General features: G+C 40.6%; 1 protein-coding gene across 1 annotated transcript in view; it reads right to left on the reverse strand.

The window, feature by feature from the left end:
• Positions 1-1,066: 1,066 nt before the first annotated feature.
• ATXN10 (ataxin 10) overlaps positions 1,067-20,101 on the reverse strand; it is a 180,358-nt gene continuing 161,323 nt past the window's right edge. Inside the window, exons 11-12 of the mRNA XM_063075977.1 lie at positions 2,854-3,041; positions 1,067-2,364 (exon numbers count right to left, since the gene is read on the reverse strand). Coding sequence (XP_062932047.1) covers positions 2,362-2,364; positions 2,854-3,041 — 191 coding nt within the window. The 3' untranslated portion in view covers positions 1,067-2,361. The remainder of the gene's footprint in view (positions 2,365-2,853; positions 3,042-20,101) is intronic.

Here is a 20,101-nt window from a genome sequence, read left to right on the forward strand (position 1 = left end):
ACTTCACAATATAACACACATAAAATATACACATATAAAACATTAATTTTTGATATAAAACTTATTAATAGGTAGCTGAAATCACCTCAATCATTTCAAAAAGTCTGTGGAAAATGGAATTAAAAGATAAAAAATATGAATCTTTCCATGAATTTTCTGAAGTACCTTGTAAATCCCATTTTACAAAAGGACACGTTTTAGTAGTTTCCAAAGCCCTGTGGCTAGATTCTGAAGTTGCTGAACAACAAAAAAAGCATCTTAATAATAGCTTCTAAAAAAACAAAGACAAAACCATGAGATGTATTAATATGGACAAATCCTACTAGTATAGTAATTAAAGTTGTGAAAATAAATATTTTATCCGTTGTTAAGGTATTAAAACATAATCATTCTTCAAATGCTTGGATTATTATCAAGCAGAGAAGCCTTTCTCTATCTTTTAAAATGAAGCAGGCAAAAAGCTTTGTCAGTTTGCTCTTGAATGCAATAATACGGTCACGAAACTTGCTGTGACCATTCAGTCTCTTTACGAATTTTGTAAGACTGGCCCGCTTTTTTCTTTCTTTCTTTCTTTCTTCTAAATGACTGATTGAGGTGGTGATTTAATCCTCTACAGCATGTAAAACAAGGTTCTCAAAAGCTCCTACTCCTCTGGTAGAGGACAGGGAAGCTGTTGTGCTAGAGAATTAATCTATCCAAAGGGATCAAAAGCAGCCACAATGCAGTCATCAGCATGTTTTCGCTATGCGAGCTCCACATTTCCTATTTAGAAAACACATAGCCATTACCCCATTCTGTATTCCCACAAGGCCCCCTTTTATTTATCTGTGTTTGTTATTATATGGCTCACACTGACGTGTTTGTGTGATTCCACTGGTGTGCACACATCCATTGAGAGAGGAAAAAAGAAGTGTCTACTGCAAACTTGTCAAAAGGAAAGGGACTCCCACTGTTTTTTCCCTTTGTCCAGGGTTCTATTTAGAGAATAGAATTTTAACTCTTTGTGCACCAGAAAAGAATGACTTCTTTGTGTATTTTAAATTTCTTTACAATGGAATGTCATAAATAGGAGAATAAATGTTATTTATTCACAGATTGCCACAATCCTAGAAGATGACATTTCTTCACAGTTATACAGAGTACATAAGACAGCAAACAGGAAAACTTTTATTTCGTTCTCAGAATGCTTAAACTGTTCTTACAAAGCAATGTTAAGTATGGCTACAAAAAACTTAGAAGCACTTTTATTTTGGAAGGTTCAACATAAAATGTGCAAAATCTCTAGATATTTTAGTTTAATAACACGGCTATTCAAGAAAATAATATGTTTTAAGCATTCACAACATGACCTCCCACTAGAGTTTTCATTGATTATATTAATGACCCAGGTGGTTACAAAGAGTTTAGTACTCGCTTAATCCAGTTCTATCTCTGACACAGTAGATTGACAGATAGACAGACAAGATAGATAGATGTCAAGTAAATTCCAGCTCCCAAAACACTTTTGTAATTCCAGCGAAGCCACAGCTAAAACTGAGTGGCACCTTTACAAGACTGGTTCCTTTAAACTAAAGAAGATACGGATGTGCCTTTAATGCTGTGGCATGCGCACAAAGCAGAAAATGAAATACTCCTTCCCCCAGTGCAGAGGCATAAAGGTAGGTAAGATGTAGGCATCTGCCTTCACATGTTATGGGTCTTGAGAAGTTTAATTCTAGGACGATTTGGTGCGAGAAGGGTTAAGCACCCACGAATTCTCTCCCTCTCATGACTCCCTGCTACATTCCAAAGGGACAGGGCTCAGTGACTACACAGCCCAGTACCTAAAACGAAGAGGGGGAGTTCTCGAATTAATTAACTGGAAATGAGTCTTGTCAATGTTTTGGAAAGCCAGAAGGGGTGAAAAGAGATTAATCACAGTGAGAAACTACTTCAACTGCCTGCCAGAGTTCAGAAAACCCAATGAGAAGAGGAAAATCAAAGGAGCAAAGCTGACTTGCCATCTGAAGGGACAAACACAATCCAAGCAAACGCCCAAGTCTCTGCCGAGTAAGGGATGTGGCCTCAAACAGGAGGATGTATTATTTGCTGCCACAGTAAGTACAGTGCATTCCTAAAATGTACACTCTATCTAGGGGACACAGGCAAACCAGACAGCTACATTTAAAGCAAACAAACAAGAGAAAGCTCAGGTGCCCCCACTTTTAGATTACACGCACTTAGCTCTATTACCCACAGGATTCTCAGGTTCCCGAATTTGTACTTATAGATCTTCAAACACTTGCAGACTCACATACTGCCGAAGTTGAAAAATCCACAAAACAGATTCCGAAAATTCAGATATTTGGATGGAGAGTTCACTCACTGAGAAGAAAAAAGAAACAAAATCGCCAACATTAACAAGTCTATTCATAAGAATCATCAGACAAAGGGAAAAAAAATACAGAGCTTTGGTCAATAACCACCAATAACTGAGAGAAACTGGCAGCAACTCATTCAGTATTGTACAAGGAGTTTTCCGTTCTTTTAATTGCAGCCAACATTAGCAATCTTTTAAAGAAAATCTAATTCCTGTCAGAAGCTTACATTTAGACCATGTATAAATTTTGATATGCTTTTATGTTTTAGCCCCAGAATGAGTTTGAAATTTTAATTCTTTTAAGAAAATGGTGCATAAAGACTGAACAAAAAACTGTTTGCAACTATGCTTAGGACTTTCTTTGGAGAACACTTTAGAGGGCAGAGTCCTCCCACTGCTATGCTCACAAGGAACCTCGCCATGGCCAAGGCAAGGGAAGGTGGAGCAGCGTTCTACAAACCAAAGGGAAGGACTGCCCACTCGAAGACACTTACCGGCTGAGGTGTGTCACTAGTAGACTTCAGAATCAGCTTTTCACCCCTCTTTTCAACTTCAAAACCCATTTTTTTAAGGAGGGATGTGTCTGCCAGCCCCTGGTCCTCCATCTTTGCAATCAAATCTTGGTTCTGGCTGTTGTCTTCTGTAAGGTTCCGGATGGCATACACCACCCACTGGGTCAGAACTGGAGCCAGAGTGAAGGAACATGCCAGCACACTCTCCTGTTTTATAGCTTCACGTGAGCATTACCAGAAAAGGAGTAGAACAGCACAGAAACACTGAAAATCCAGCATCAATTAACGTATTTTTCTGAGGCTGTATTCTATGGTTATGAATCCAAAGTGGAGGAAAATTAAACAGATGTAACCCATGCACAAGCAAGTCCAGCGTGCATGTGTGGTATCAAGCAACGGCCTCACAGAGGTACGCACTCAGTATCTGTTGAATTAATGAACAAGGAAGCAAAGGCTTAGAGTAGCTAAAACTTAAGTTTGTAAACACGAGGATATATATGCAGTGTACATGCACACACACATTCTTGTGTTGGATAATTATGTCACTGGGTCACCAGGGAAGGAATAAGAGAAGCACTAAAGAAGCAGTCACGACGATGTCAGGTTAGAACCAGATAGGAAAGTCATCTTGTTTAGAGTGAACCAAGCTATAAATAAGAACCGTTTCCTAGGAGTCACTGTGGAATTCCCCTCATTCAGCATTTTAAAGATGCAGCTAGAAAGCCTTTGAAGACTGGCTGTGTTTAGTTTGAATACTTGTGCTCTCAAAAGCCTCTGACCCTCCTGGCCTCACTGTGCCCTAGGCCCTCACCCGAACTGTCCTGCTCGGTGTCCTGCACTTGAGACTGAAGACAACGTCCAAAGACTAAGACAGCTTCACTGCATTACTCACTGAGGTGCTTGATTTAGTTACAAGAGCTGTTTAAACCTCATGAAAGCATTAAACTACTTCTGCATGTTGTTCTATAAAGGATTGTATAAAAACTGCTGCTGCAACTGGTCTTTATTGGTTGAATCCAGGGCCACATAAGTGATCACAAAGGATAGGCCTTTTCCTCACTGGGCCTGGCACCCTGGTCCCGGGGGAACAGCGAAGAGCCTAGGGTGGAATAAAGACTCTTACAAAGAAAGAGGGTTCCCTGCCCAGGAAAAGATGGAGGTATCAGGAAAAGTCAGTCCTTCTCCTGATTCTACCAGATGTGTCCCACCCAGCATTTCCAATGCCACAACTGGGGCCTTTGTGCCCCCAAAGGCAGCAGACCCTCTAACTAAAGTCTCTAGCTTCTGGCTCTGTCCTGGACCTCCCCATCCACTGGTTGGAACCACTTCTAGCTCCCCTCACCTGACATGAGATGCCACAGGGAAAGGCTTCAACCCTCATGAAGCCAGTGGCTCTTTCCTGCAGTATTTGGTTAAGAAAACGAATCAAAATGTTTCTCTCCTTAGTTCAACAACCTCAAAAGGAAAAAGCGTAAAGTAAATTGTTCACTAAAGCCAGATGACTGAAATGTAGAAAGCACGGGAGTTCTATGTTCAGGAGGCATTCTTGGGGTTTCAAAAGGTTGCTCCCTCCTAGACCCTCCAATATACCGAGTTGGTTACCATCTTGACCAGTCTTCCCTGATCCCCATGGGGCCGGAGCTGCTGTTTTCTTATCACAGCACTCAGACCCTGTCTGCCTCTCCAAGCTTCTCCACGGCAGGCACTGTGGTCACACATTCCTGAGCCTTGGGACCTAGACACAGAGCCCAGCACAAAGAAGAGGACTGACCCACATTTGTGGAGTGAACAACCTGCCGGTCTTTGGAGGTTTATCATCAAAAACCACTGTGGGTATAAATGACTGACCTTTTCCAGATGGCACACAATAGGGGCTGTCAACATCCAGCTGATGTTGATTCTATAATCAGTCATCTGTCTTTGGAGGAGGGGGAAATATCCTCATTTTGCTATTTATCTGTCATCCTTTCACAATAAAGTCCAAGTCTTTTATAAGGCTCTATTTCTTTTCCAGAGACAGAATCCATACAAATATTCAAATGCACAAAACCTGAATTTGTATTTCCCCCCCTTTTCACAATCGCTGAACCTCTACTTTGTGCCAGCACAGAAAATAAAAACAATGATCCCAGGTGTCACACACTTCCAACATACTAGTGAATTTCTGGACAATGAATTACTTGCTGCAACTAATTTCACACCCAGGAAGACATTCATGATACAAATTCATTTTCTCATTTTTTGTAGGAAAAGGGGGAAGCAGTGATTATGAGAACTGAATGAAGGAGCAGTCATTTGAGAAATAAACCTAGGCAAGAAAGTGCATAAGGCTGGGGAATTTCAGTTCATGCATTTAACTCTCTAATGGTAAATAATAGAAGCAAAACATTTTTTTTCTTTCTAAAACTTCCTGGTTGTTCACTTAAATATAATTGAAAGTAGGGAGAGTGAACTTCCCACCAGCACACTGAGTGTGCCTGAAGTTGGAGGGTGGGTGGCCCAGCAATGGAGGCATCTGGCACCAGCATCGCCACTGCCAGCTGCAAATGCAGAGCTTCTGGAGGAAGTACATCATCTATAGCTTCAAATTATCAGATCATCTCCACCACAGGGCAAGCAAGACACCACCCAAACCGCTCTCAACCTCTCTCACCAGGTGCCCTCCACTCCTTTGGCTCTAGCAACATTGCAGTGCTGGCCTCGCCTCTGTCCTTCTACATGCAAGTCCCTGACCTACGATGTGCTTCCCCCAACTGCTGCTTCCTTTCTCCCAGGGCACATTTAGTCTTCAAGACTCAGTTAAGCGCCACCTCCTCCTGGAAGCCTTCCCTCACTGCCCTAGTGACCCCTCGACATCAGCTTCAGTTAGGTGCTCCTGCTGTATGTTTCCAAAGCAGCCTCTCTCCCTCTCCTCTCTCTTTTTTAAAAGTTCTGTTTATGTGTCTGTGTGCTCCTCAAAGGCAGGAGCCACATCTAATTCACTTCTATATCCACAGCATCCAGTCTAGTTCCTGACACAAAGTGGGTGTTCAATCGCATTTATTGTTATTACGTAAGCTATGATTATTTGTTTGTGCTTCTGTTTGCCCTAATGACTGTGAACTCTTTGTAACAGGGCTGGTGTCTTCTTCACCCCATTCTTGCACGGTGCTGCGAATCATCTGCTGAAGGCGTCGAAGCGGCGCGCTCTGGCCATTCACCGCCTAGGTGGCCCAGTGGGGCTGCAGCGACCCGCACTGGCCGTGCCCTTCCTGCTTGTTCTCCGTGTGGTTTCCTGACTCAGGGCCTTGCAGGGTTGAGCGATTAGGTGAAAGCATACCAGTACAAATGCAGCCCAAGCAGGAAGCTGGGCTGCGTAAAATGAAAGGTCGCAACAACAAAACACCAGGAGAGTTCCCCTGCAGACTGGATGAAAGGGAGGGTCTGAATCGTGTTCCTCTCAGGGCAGGGGGAGGGGAAACTCTTCTATCGCATTTTGTGAAAATAGTGCTATGATGGTATTAAACAGTGATTCACCTTGAAAGTGTTTGGCAGCTAATTTCCATAGAAAAACTTAGCACGATACTGTATTTATAGGGAAAAAGGAGCACGGAAAGAATGAGGCTGAGACGAGCTCTCCTAGAGATGAGGGGTGCTGCCTGCGGAGGGTGGTCACCCCTCACCCATATGTCCTCAGGCATACTACTACTTCAGGAACACAATACACAGTTAAGAACTGCACAAGGAGCCACTGAACCAACAGCCTAACAGATGCTATGAAGCCCAAAGCAGAAAGGCATTTTTGTTTTCTTCCAAAACTGGTAATTCAAAGTGCAAAGAGATGTGCTCAGGCCAGGGCTGGGAGGGAGGTGGGAAGGAGTATGGCCACAAGACCCTTCTGGAGTCAACTCCTTTCAGTCAGTGCCCTGAAAATTAGAGATAACAAGCAAACAAACAACAGGAAAACCCCAACACTTTTCACTTAAATATGTATCCGGCGTTCTTAACGTGTTCTAAGTGAAATTAATCTTTTTCTCTTTATGAGGACTTCTTTATGAGAACTTTATGTGGTTAGAATCCTGTGTGCTGCCATATAGATGCAGATCTGAAAAGTTTACCCCATTCTCCTAATTGAGCACCAGCATTCTGGGGCTGTGTTCTCTATCTGTAAATCAAATACCACACAGCATTCTCTAATTTGTTCCTATTTCCAAGGAGAACACTTTAACACTACTGTCTAGAGTTTCAGACTAAGTAATATTTACAAAATCACTTTTTATAGTTGTTCCTTGCACTAAATTTGAGTTGAAAAGAGCAGCACTGTAAAATATAGCCCTAAGAACCGTGTCTAATCCACAACCCCAGGTCATGAATATGTATGTGTTCCTTGTTAGCTTGCTGTGAAAGGCTGGAGCCCTGGGCAGCCTGTGTGGACCTAGACAGTCTTAAGTGTCACAAGAAAGATTAAAGCAAGTCCCAGTTAATATTCACATTGCCCTCTTGTTCCCTCTCTAAAGAGACAGAGAGGAGGAAAGAGTGGGGGAGAAAATTAAACATCTTCCAAAGTCTCTAACCTACCAGCACTTGAAGTGCTTTATTGTATGCTGAACTTTAGAAAAAGAGCTTCTAACGTTTCCATAGCTACTACAAATAGAAGCCTTGAGCCTGTTTGTTGCAAAACTGCCTTGAAAGAGCCCTGCAATCAGCCCCAGAGTGAGGACTTGGACAGAGTGAACACTCTTCGGCAGGCAGTCTGGTGTCTTGACCCAGGCCACAAATACCACGGTGGAAACTGGCACCTTGAAGATGCTGACCCTCGGAAGTGAGAAAGAAGCCACGAGCCCCTGCGTGAGCCCCCACGTGGAGGCAGCAATACACTGGCACTCAGACGGTTCAGAACAGGGCTCAACATTGAACCCTGCGCCGTGTACCCATTAGGTGACGAGATTATCAGCAGGGTGGAAAAATGCAGGCTGGGAAACGATACATAAAAAAATTCACGGCAAGTATATACTGACCACGTGCCAAACTTACTTTTAAAGAACAGTAAGGTGAGTTAAAACGTTAAAAATAGAATTGTCTGATGAGAAAAGTTCTAACTAAAGGCAATATTTTTCCAGTTACCAAAATTAGTGGTAGTGATAATGCTGAAGACTGTTAGAATGTAGGCCCCGAGATGCCAGGGGTTCAGTTCTGTGCACTGTTCTGTGTCTGGTCTGGAAGACTGCTGAGAACAGGGTTTGGCAAATTATGACCTGTGTTTTTGTACGACTGAAAACTAAAAGCAGCTTTTATATATTAAACGGTTGAAAAAAGTCAAAAGAACACCACTAATTTGTGACATATGAAATTATTTGAAATTCACATTTCAGTATCCATAAATCAAGTCCTACCGGACTCTGTGGCTGAGGGGCTGAGAAGAGACAATGTGGCTCACAAAGCTGGGAAGTATGTACTATGTAGCCCTGGACAGAAAAGGTGTGCTAACTTCTGGCCTAGAACATGGAAGGCACCAATAAACATTTGTTGAATGAATGGATAAATGAACTTTAAAAAGTACTGAAATTGAAAAACTTACATTATTCAAATTAGAACAATTTAAACATGTTAAGAGGTTTTCACCAACTTGTGAGCATATATATATATGTGTGTGTGTGTATATATACTTTATATATAATATCCATGTAACAAATATATGTACTTTATATATCTATATTTAATTTTTGCTTCCAGGACATATGTTTAAAAATTATTTGTAGACAACAAAGCCATGAAGGCAAGAGACTTACTACGTACAGTGTAACTTTTCAATGTACGCTATTCAGCAGGGCACAGAGCATGCATTTTAGAAACCTTTTAGAAGGCTGGCCTCTGAGAACAGGACGGTCAACACTAGGTAAGCCCGCTTCATGAGGCTTTTGAAAATCCGTGTAATTATCTGCCAGGTTATAAAAAGGTTTTCCTAAAAACAAGGATGCTTAATAAATACCTTTGCTGTATCTAAAAGAGGATGTTCTCACACTATGGTAAAACTGCAGAATTTTTTTAGAGTGCAAAAAGGAGTAGTTCAGTTTTAAAATTGTTCTGAGAATACTTTACATTGCTAAAAACCAAAACACTTCTAAATATGCCAATTTCTGTCAGCCAAAGAAGGAACAAAGCAAGAGTGAGGACACTGAGAAGCCGGCCTCTCCTCTCGTTTAAGGTGTGACCCTGCCTGGCCCCAACCCTGTCCCTGGCAGGCCCAGTTCTCCAACCCTCTCTGCGGAGGAGTCCTAAGTATTTGCTTTCTGAGACAGGACAAATAAAAAGGCATTTCCCAGAGTGCTGCTGAGGGATCCCTGGGCTTTCTGGGGCTTGTGCTATGGCGGGGAGGAGGGACCTTCAGAACACAGTGGACGTCTGCCTGTATGCTGTGGAGAAGGAAGAGCTAGCAGCTCGGAGGGTGTTGACAGGGTCAGACAGAGGAGGATAGGGGGACAGACAAGATGGAGGTTTTGGGGTGAATACATCTGTATTTCAGTGTTCTATTCAAAGGGCCATGGTATTTTCTGCGTAGGTCAACTCTATTTCCAGATGTCAAAAGATATTTCCATTGCTTTCAGTGTAAAGTTTGTGTTACTTCCACCTCCATCTATTATAATTATCTTTGTTCTCAATTCTCACTCATGTCGTTCAGTTCTACTCCACATACTCTTCTCATTTTCTCGTTCAGAAAACTGGAGTGGAAGTCTTCATTATGCAGGTTTCATACGGGGTCTCCTGGCATGATGCTGGAAACCAGCATGTGTGTAGTCACCACCACAACCCACCCGTTCTGGCTCCCTCTTCCTTCACCAAATTATTGGTCTATCTGGTATCTAATTTCCCTCTGTGTTTTTGTATTTTAATACAAGGGAACATCTGTGCTTCAAGTGTTTCAGTGCAGTGCTATATATACTGTTCTTTTGTAGCCTGTTATGTCTTAACAGCATTTAAAAAAAATAAAATCATGGGTTTGTGTACCCTCTAATTTACCAATTAACGGCTAATTGCTTAAAAAAAAAAAAAGAAGAGGGTGGGGAAACAAATAATTGACAGACTTGTAAATTACAGATTACAATCTGAAGAATATAGAATAATACCTGTATTTAATATATGCTACAAGAAGGAGCAAAAAGTTTCAGTCCTTACTGAGGGAAAATGTCATCTCAGAAATACTATTGCATTGAAAACTGAGGCTGCTTTTCTGGCCTCTGAGCTGCTAGGGAAATAGAACATTAAAGGAAGTGGTAAAAAAGGCCTAATAAAACACTGCTGAAGTTTGACAGAACTACATAACATACCACTGTCAACCAGAGAAATTTTATCTCTGTGCATAACCCACATCAGCACTTTCTTTAAAGATTTTGAAATGAAGGTTACATTCACTGTCCTTGGTAGCACAACTTACTGTCCATAAACTGGCCTTCTAAAGGGAAAGGTCAGCTATCCCTGACTTCCTGGGCCTCCTCTCTGAGGCCTGAAACATAGTCTTCCCATCTTGCAAGATCCCCCTTCCTCGGCAGCATCACCACCCGCCCTTGGCCTGGCCCTGGTGGGGTTAACTGCACTCTGTCCTTTACCAATCCCAGATGTGCAGGATGAGCAAAGCAGGACGTGTGGTGAGCCTGTCCACAGGGCAGTGAAGTCACAGGAAGATAGCCCTCCTGCTCCCTGCCAGACAGTCGTCCCACGCACTGCCCACTCCCCAGCTGCTGTGGCTGAGCAAGGGCCACGCTTGCAGGTACCTCGCATCTACGGGGTTTTAGTGGTGAAGGATCGTATGGCACTGAAACTAATTTTGTACATTACATGCTCTGGAATCACTTTACTAACCACTTCAAAGCAGATGCAGCACGAAGCAGTCACAGTCTGGCATCCCTGTCACACAACAGGTTTCAGGATCAGAACAACCAATACCACTTCTAACTTAAGCCACATGAAAAGGGTTTTGGGGCCACGAAGCAGTTCCATTTGTATTGGGGGCAGCATTCAATGTCACTTCTGAGACTCTGGAACCATGGCACATGGCATGTTTAGCAGAGTGTTGGCACATGTACCGTGTGAAGCAGATACCCAGGCCACGGGCACCAAGGATGCCTCCGAAGCCTACGGGGGCCCTCCTCTGTGTGGCCCTCCTTCTCAAGCTGCTTCTGACTCCTTCTAGAGAATGTGCACTCCCTGCGTGCTCGGACTCTTGTCTTGTTAATCTTATTAGCTCCTGGCACATACAATAGTAGAAATGTCTTAAATATTTGCCACTTGGTAACAGGCTTCAGCCTACTTATAAGGGGGTGGCTCCCCAGTTCTTCTGACATATCTTGGCTGTAAGATGTCATTTAATAAACGCATACAGAAGCACAGCACTATATAGTGTCAGCCTCTGTGTTTCAGGGGACAAGTGGAGTGGGGGGAGGCATTCTGGGGACAATAAATGTGTAAAGTAAACAACAGTGCCCTAGTGCCTCCACTCGCACCTAGGATCGCTGTTGGTAGCATACTGGTTGAGCCTCACTGCCAAGAGGGTAGCAGGAGAGGCTCCTGAGGACAGGGGAATTTATGAATGGAAGCCAGTGGAAGCACAGCAGAGAACGGGAGCGCACAGCCTCATGTGCAGGTAAAGAGGGCGTTCATTAAATTACCTGGTGCCCTGTGGGACCAGGGAATCATCAGGTAACAAGCCAGCTCAACTGAATTTCTGTTCCTAGAGTACACTGCCACTTTCAATGTAAGCAAAGCTTTGTAAATCTAAATGTCTCTCACTCAAGCCAAGACTGAAAGTGGGATTGTCGATTTACCTGTATGAACAACAGTAAAACTAATAATAAAAATAACAGCAGCAGCTATCACACCCCAGGACACTTACAGAAAGCGTTCCAACCTCACAAAAACTCTATTTAGTAGATATTACTGCCCTCATACTACTGATGAGAAAACTAAGGCACAGAGAGGCTAAGTGACTTGTCCAAGGTCACGCAGCTTGAAAAAGTAAGGCCAGGGTTTGGACGCAGGCAGCCTGGCTCCAGCAGCCACCTCCTAACCACTGGGCCAGACCACCTCTGCATGCTCTTTGCTGACCACAGCCATCCAGAGGTCTCTGGAGGAGAGCAGAGCAGTTCTTCCACCCAGCCATTCTGACTACAAGCTTCTAAGCTATGCCCGCAAATCAGTCGAAGGAAAAGGTAGGTTTTGAGATATATGAAACAGGTCCCTTTCTCTCCAAAGGAATCCCAAATGATAGATAAACTTGCAGATGCCAGTTAAGAGTGAATATCTCTGCAAATACCTTTGGAACTAGTTAATAAACTAACAGTTCAAAATGAAAATTTGGAGTAGAAAAAGTAAGTAATCCCATCTAAATTACAGAAGATTAGTGTTGGCCTAGCACTAATGACATTTCAAAATTAACAAAATATAGCCAAGGGTCAAAAATAGTTCTAAGCTACAAAGGATTAAATGAAGAACATGAACAGTGTGCAGCTTCTGGTGGATTTTAGAATAGACAAGACACAGCAGGCACCAGAGTCAGGGAGCTTGTTGTGATGTATATATGAGGTGTCTGAGCAACCAGTACCACTGTCCTTGACTCAAATGGCACTAGTCCCCTGGGGGCGACCTGCTCCATGGGTCTCCCCTGCCATCCTGATCTGCCTCCCTCTACCCCACACCCACCAGCTCCCAGGAAGCCAAGTCAAGAGTGGGGGTGGGCCTGCAGGTTTGAACAGGCACAGATTATGTGAATATGTGCATTTCCTGACGGCTCTCTTCTATGCTGCAAAGTAAGCACAGAAGAGGTGGCTCTCATTTCACAGCATCTGCTTGCACTTCTCTTAGTAATAAGTGACTCGAGCTGTGGGCAGTCTGACTGATCTCTTTCAATGTGGATACCTATAATTCTAGCTTACCCTCATCAGGGAAGGAGCAAAGCTGTATCCATCTCAAAGTCAGGACAAACTTCAACAGATGTGCAATATTGCACATAACTCCAACATTAATTGTAAACAAAAATCAATAGCACTTTAGACTATTTAAAAAGCAAGTTGACTGGTGGTGACATTACGTTCTAAAACTCTTCCTTGATGCATCTGTCTCTCTTTTAAATTCTTTTTAAAAATACTTAAATTCTTTTAAAAAATTTCTGAAGTACTAGATTTTTCACTTTTGGGGTAAAAATTCCTTCGATTACAGAAATTTAATATTTAACATGGTTTTCCTCTTCTCTAGACACAATATGCCTCTTGATATTTCTACTGGAATTAAAGCAAGGGATTTAGAAACTAATAAAAACATAAACTTTTATGTATGCCAACGTCTCTGGAGAACTTCATTCATTTAACAAACAGGAAGGCGTTATATTCAATACTGGGAATACAGCAGTTAACAGGACAGTCAAGGTCCCTGCCCTTGTGTGTTTACATCCTAGTGCAGAGGAAGGCACGAAACCAAAAAACAAAACCTGAACACGGTGATAGGACAACTATAGACCAGTCATCTGAAGAGCTGGGGACAACAGCTGCAGATGGGAGCTGGCCACGCAAAGCCCCGAGGAGCAGAAAAACTGACAAGAAAAAGTCCATAAGGCTGGAGTGGAATGAGAGAGGGGGAGTGGGATGCAATGAGGTCGAGGCAGTGAGGCCAGATCTTTCAGGACTTTTAGGCTATAGTGAGGAGTCCATGCTGTACTCCAGCACAAGGAGAACCAGCTGAAAGAGCTGAACCAGAATAATTCAAGAGCTCTCTGACAACTGCGTGGAATAAGACAGACATGGGTTCAATCCCAGTTCTGCCACGTTACAAACTGGGTGACTTTGGGCAATTTATACGTCACCAAGGCAGTTTCTCCACTTGCAAACTTGGACAGTCACCTGTGAAGAAGACAGGAGGGGACACTGGTCTTGGGACTTGCATGGTACCTGCTACACAACACACTTAGTGTACCTGAGGGCCATAGGTGTGGTCCAGCTCCAGCACAGGCCTGGGTGGGCTTTGGAGAACCTGGTGTCCCTATCAGGAATGTCACACCCCTTTGCCTCAGTACCCTCATCCATAAAACGAGAGGCAGACAAAATGATCTCTCAATATATCAAATGACATTACTGGAAAGAGATCTAAGGTTCTTGGGCCCTGGTGGCAGAAAGCTGAGATTCAACCTGCCATCGCCATTCCTATGCTACACAGCCAGTGGCCATGGCCAGTTACAGGACTATTTGCCTCAATTTCCTCTTCTACAAAATGAGGATAAAGATATGATTTCACAGGTCATGAAGGTTATATAAGATCACAATGCCTAGCATGAAAGAGGCACTTGATAAATGTCAGCTAATATTATTCATGAGACATAATTGGTTTGCTTGTTTTTTTTTCTTACCCTGAAGAATGATTTATTAGAAATGTACTTTATGCTCTGAGAGATAATGAAGTTGCTGCCTACATATTTAGTTCCCATTTTTAATTGTTTTAACACACACATAAAATTTACCATCTTAACTGTTTTTAAGTGTACATTTCAGTAGCATACATTCTTAATCTTGTGCATCAATCACCACCGTCCACCTCCATAACCTTTGTCATCTTGTAAAACTGAAACTGTGCCCATTAAACAGTAACTCCTCTTTCCCCCCTTCCCCCAGCCCCTGGCTAGCATCATTGTACTTCTGACTAAATACCGCTTACAAGTACAATGACACAGTATGCGTCTTTTTGTGACTGGCTTATTTCACTTAGCATGATGTCCTCAAGGTTCATCCAGGTTGTAGCATGGGTCAGAATGTCCTCTTTTAAGGCTGAATAATATTCCATTGCATATACATTCCACATTTTGCTTATTCACTCATCCTTTGATGGACATTTGGGTTGTTTCCACATTTTAGCTACCGTGAATAATGCTGCTGTGAACATGGGTGTAAAAATCTCTCTTCAAGACCCTGATTTCAATTTTCCTACGCATATACCTAGAAGTGGAATTGCTGGATCATACTGCAATTTTTTTTTTAACTTTCTGAGGAATTGCCATACTGTCTTCCACAGTGGCTGTACCATTTTACATCCCACCAACAGCACATACGGTTTCCAGTTTTCTGCATTCTCACCAAAATTTATACCATCCTAATGGGTATGAGGTATTATCTCACTGTAGTTTTGATTTGCATTTCCCTTATGATTAGTGATGTTAAGTATTTTTTCATTTATTTATTGGCTATTTGTATATCTTCTTTGGAGAAATGTCTATTCAAGTCCCTTGCCCATTTTTGAACTGGGCTGTTTTATTGTTGCTGAGTTTTAGGAGTTCTGTATATATTCTGGATATGAATCCCTTACCAGACATATGATTTGCAACTATGCTTTCCCATTCTGTGAGGAATTTCCTTTTAATTCTTTTGATAGTCTTTTGACGCACAAATTTTTTAAATTTTCATGAAATTTGTCTATTTTTTTCTTTTGTTGTCTATGTCATGTCCAAGTAATCACTGTCAAATCCCACATCATGAGGCTTTTACCCTATGTTTTCTTCTAAGAGTTTTATAGTTTTAGGTCTTCCACTTATGTCTTTGATCCATTTTGAGTAAATTTTTACGATGTTAGATAAGGCCCAGCCTCATTCTTTTGTATGTGGATATCCAGCTTTCCCAGCACCATTTGCTGAAAAGGCTGTCCTTTCTCCACCGAATGGTGTTAGTACCCTTGTTAAAAATCACTTGACCAGATTTGCAAATGTTTGTTTCCGGGCTCTCTGTTTGTTCCATTGATCTGTATGTCTGTATGCCAGTACTACATTGTTTTGATTACTGTAGCTGTGTAGTAAATTTTGAAATCAGAAGTATGAGTCCCCCAGCTTTGTTCTTTTTATATATTGTTTTAGCCATTTGACATCCCTTGAGATTCCACATGAACCCATATGATGGCTTTTTCTATATCTGCAAAAAACATCATTGGGATATCAACATGGATTGCATGATTCAACTGTAGATTGCTTTGGGCAGTACTGACAATACTGTCTGCCAATCCATGAACATGGTATGTACTTCTATTTATTTATGTCTCTAATTTCTGTTAGCAAGGTTTTATAGTTTTCACTGTACACATTTTCCACCTCCTTGGTTTTCTTAAATGTTTTATTACTTTGATGCTATTGTAAATGGAAATGCTTTTGTAATTTCCTTTTCAGATTGAATTACTAGCATATAGAATGCAACTGATCTTTTGTGTTAACTTTGTATCCTTATACTTTACTGAATTCCTTTGTGTGTGTGTGTGTGTGTGTGTGTGTGTGTGTGTGAGATCTTTAAGGTTTTCTGCATAGAAGATCTTATCACCTGAGAGCAGAGATAATTTCACTGCTTCCTTTCTAACTCAGATTCTTTTATTTCTTTTTCCTGCCTAAGTGCTTCCAGACTATGTTGAACAGAAGTGATGAAGCAGGTGTCCTTGCCTTGTTCCTGGTCTCAGAGGAAAAGTCTCTCACCACTGAGTATAATATTTGTTGTGGGATTTTCATAAACAGCTTCTATTACGTTGAGGTAATTTCTCTGAATTCCTAGTTTGAGTGTTTTTATCATGAAAGAATGTTGAATTCTGTGAATTGCTTTTACTGCATCAATTGAATTGATCATGTGTTTTGTTCCCCCTTCATTCTTTAAAGGAAATGTTGGTCAATTTTATGGGCATTTGTGAATTTTGTGAACATTAGTCAATTTTAGTATGTTGAACCATACTTGCATTCCAGAAATAAATCCCTCTTGGTCATGTGTATAATTCTTGGGCCTTACAGAGTTAAGTCAGAAAGTGTTCCCTCCTCTTCAATTTTTTTTGAAAAGTTTGAGGAGGACTGGTATTAGTTCTCCTTTAAATATGTGATAGAATTTACCAGTGAAGGCATCAGGTCCAGGGCTTCACTGTCAGGAGATTTTTGATTACTTATTCAATCTTCTTGTTAGTTACAGATCTGTTTAAATTTTTTCTTTTTTTTTTTCTTTTTTTTTTGCAATTTAGTCTTGGTAGGTTTTGGGTTTCTAGAAATTTGTTCATTTCATGGGGGTTATCCAATTTGTTCATGTACAATTAGTCAAAATAATCCCTCACGATCTTATTTCTGTAAAATCAGTAGTAATGTCCCCACTTTCATTTCCAATGTTAGTAATTTGAGTCTTCTCTTTTTCTTAGTCCAATCTAGCTAAAGATTGGTCAATTTTACTGATTTTTAAAAAGAGCCAACTTCCATAATTTTCTCCATTGTTTTCTGTTCCCTATTTTGTTATATCTCTGCCATCATCTTTATTATTATCTTCCTTCTGCTAGCTCTGGGTATAGTTCTTCTTTTTCTAGTTCTTTAAATTGTAAACTTAGGTTATTGATTTAGGATCTTTCAATGTAAGCATCTATAGCTATACATTTCCCCCTCAACACTGCTTTTCCTGTGTCCTCTAAGTTTTGATATGTTGTGTTTTCATTTTCATTAGTCTCTAAGTACTTTCTAATTTCCCTTTTGATTTCCTCTTTGATCTATTGGTTAAGGGTATGTTCTTCAATTCTACTAACTGGTAAATTTTCCAGTTTTACTTGGATTTCTAACTTCTTCCTGTTGTGGTCAGAGAAGATACTCCGTATCGTATCTAGCTTTTTAAATCTATTGAAACTTAATTTGCAGCCTAACATATAATTTATCTTGAAAAATGTCCCATGTGTACTTGAGAAGAATGTGTATGCTGTTGTTGTTGGGCAGTGTTCTTGTGTGTCTGCTAGATCCAGTTGGTTTACTGTGTTAAGTCCTCTGTTTCTTTACTTATCTTCTGTAGGTGGTTCTATCCATTATTGAGTAGGGTACTGAAATCTCCAACTATTATTGTAGAATGTCTCTTTCTTTCTTCAGTTTTGCTTCATATGTTTTGGTCTGTTATTAGGTGTATAAATGTTTATATGTGTATCTTCTTGCTGTACTAAACCTTTAATTAATATAATATGTCCTTCTTTTTGTCTCTTGTAACCACTTTTGGTTTAAAGACTATTCTGTCTGATATTAGCCACCTCTGCTCTATGTACTTCTATTACTTACTACTTATCTTGTACGATCTTTTTCCACACTTTCATTTTCAATCTATTTATGTCTTTGGATCTAAATTGAGTCTTTTGTAGACAGCAGATAGTTAGATCATGTGTTCTAATTCATTGTGTTAATCACTGTCTTCTGATTAGAGTTTTTAATCCATTTACACGTGAAGTAATTATAAGGATAGTTCAAAAAGGTATTACATGGAAAATGGACTTGAATGATAATATATATCTCTCCATGAACTTTTTGAAGATCCCTCATACTGATAAAGATTTACTTATATAATTTGGTATTTGTTTTCTATATGCCTTACAGCTCTTTTGACTTATTTCCTGCATTACTGTCTTCTTTTGTGTTTAGCTGATTTTTGTAGTAAAATGTTTAAATTCCTTTTTCATTTACTTTTGTGTATATTCTATAGTTTTTTGTGTGTATGCAGTTACCATGGGGATTACATTTAACATTCTAAATTTATAACACTCTTATTCACATTTATACCAGTTTAACTTCAACAACAAACAAAAACTGCTCCTTCACAGCTCCATCCCCACCACTTTTGGTTGTTAATGTCACAAAACTACATCCTTATACACTGTGCCCCAAAACATAAACTAGTATTTCTTCTAATGCACTAGTCTCTTAAATTATATAGAAAACAAAATATTTCTTTGTTTTACAAGCCACTGTTACAATAATACCAGCTAATATAACTGCCCCTATATTTATCTTTATTGAGATCTTTATTTCTTCATACGGCTCCGTGTTACTGTCTAGTGTCCTCTTATTTCACTCTGCAGGACTCCCTTGAGCATTTCTTGCAGGGCAGGTCTAGTGGTAACTAACTCCCTCAACTTTCACTTATCTGAGAACATCTTAATTTCTCCCTCATGTTTAAAGGACAATTTGGACAGATACAGAATACCTGGTTGACAGCTTTTTCTTTTGGCACTTTGAACATATTGGTCTGTTGCCTCCTGGCCTCCAAAGTTTCAATTAGAAATCTGCTGACAATCTTATTGATGCTCACTTATATCGATGAGTTGCTTCTCTCTTACTGCTTTTAAGATTTTATCTTCTTGAAAATTTTGATTATGATGTGTATTGGTGTGGGTCTCTTTGAGTTCATCTTATTGGAGTTTGATGAGCTTCTTGGATGTTCATATTCATGTTTTCCATCAAATTTGGGAAGGGTGTTCCTGTTAGCTAAGTTGGTTAGAGCGTGATGCTATAACACCAAGGTCAAGGGTTTGGATCCCAGTACTGACCAGCCACAAAAAAAAAAAAAAGAAGTTCTCAGTCATTACTTCTTCAAACCTTCTCTCACCCCTTCCTGGAATCCCATAATGCACATGCCGGTCCACCTGATGGTGGCCCACGTATCCCTCAGGCTGTTCACGTCTCGCTTTCTGTTCCTCAGACTCGATAATTTCCTTTGTCCTATTTTCAATTTCACCAGTTCTATCTTTTGCCTGTTCAAACCCGTCCTTCAGTCTCTCCAGGGAATTTATTTTAGGTACTGCACTTTTTAGCTCCAGCTTTTTTTAAATTTCTTTTTTGGCTTTCAATCTCTTTACTGATATTTCATTTTGTTTATACATCATTTTCTTGACTTTCTCCACATGTTCCTTTAGTTCTTCGAGCATCTTTAAAACACTTGTTTTAAACTCTTACTCTACTAGATATCTCTCATCAGGTCTTTTCCAAGAATGGTTTCTGTTTATTTTTTTCCTTTGAATAGATCATACTTTCTTGTTTCTTTATATGTTTTAAGATTTCTTTTTGTTGCTATTGAAACCTAGACATTTGAATTTCATAATGTGATAACTCAAGATCAGATTCTCCTCTTCCCCAATGTTTGCTATTTTTGTCATTTATTTATTTATGTTTTATTGTTGTAGGCTATCTTTGTGCCAAGGATCAGCCTGAGGTATAAACTTAAGATCTTCTCAGGTCTTTTACAAATTTGTGCCTTTCCCAGGGCAACCTTGGTCACTTTGTAATTTTCCCTGTACATGTGGCTGTTTCTGAATGTCCCTGGCTCCCAAAAGGAGATAAAGAAAAAAAAATACAGGGTGGGGAAAAAAGGATGCTGGCCCTTTAAATTCCCTGGCAGTCACTTCAGCCAGAGGGAGGGTCTTGCAACAAGGGGGAGAGGTACAACCACCATTGCCTCCACCTCTCTGT

Source organism: Cynocephalus volans, chromosome 12 (genome assembly GCF_027409185.1).
Source record: "Cynocephalus volans isolate mCynVol1 chromosome 12, mCynVol1.pri, whole genome shotgun sequence".
Classification (NCBI taxonomy): Eukaryota; Metazoa; Chordata; class Mammalia; order Dermoptera; family Cynocephalidae; genus Cynocephalus; species Cynocephalus volans.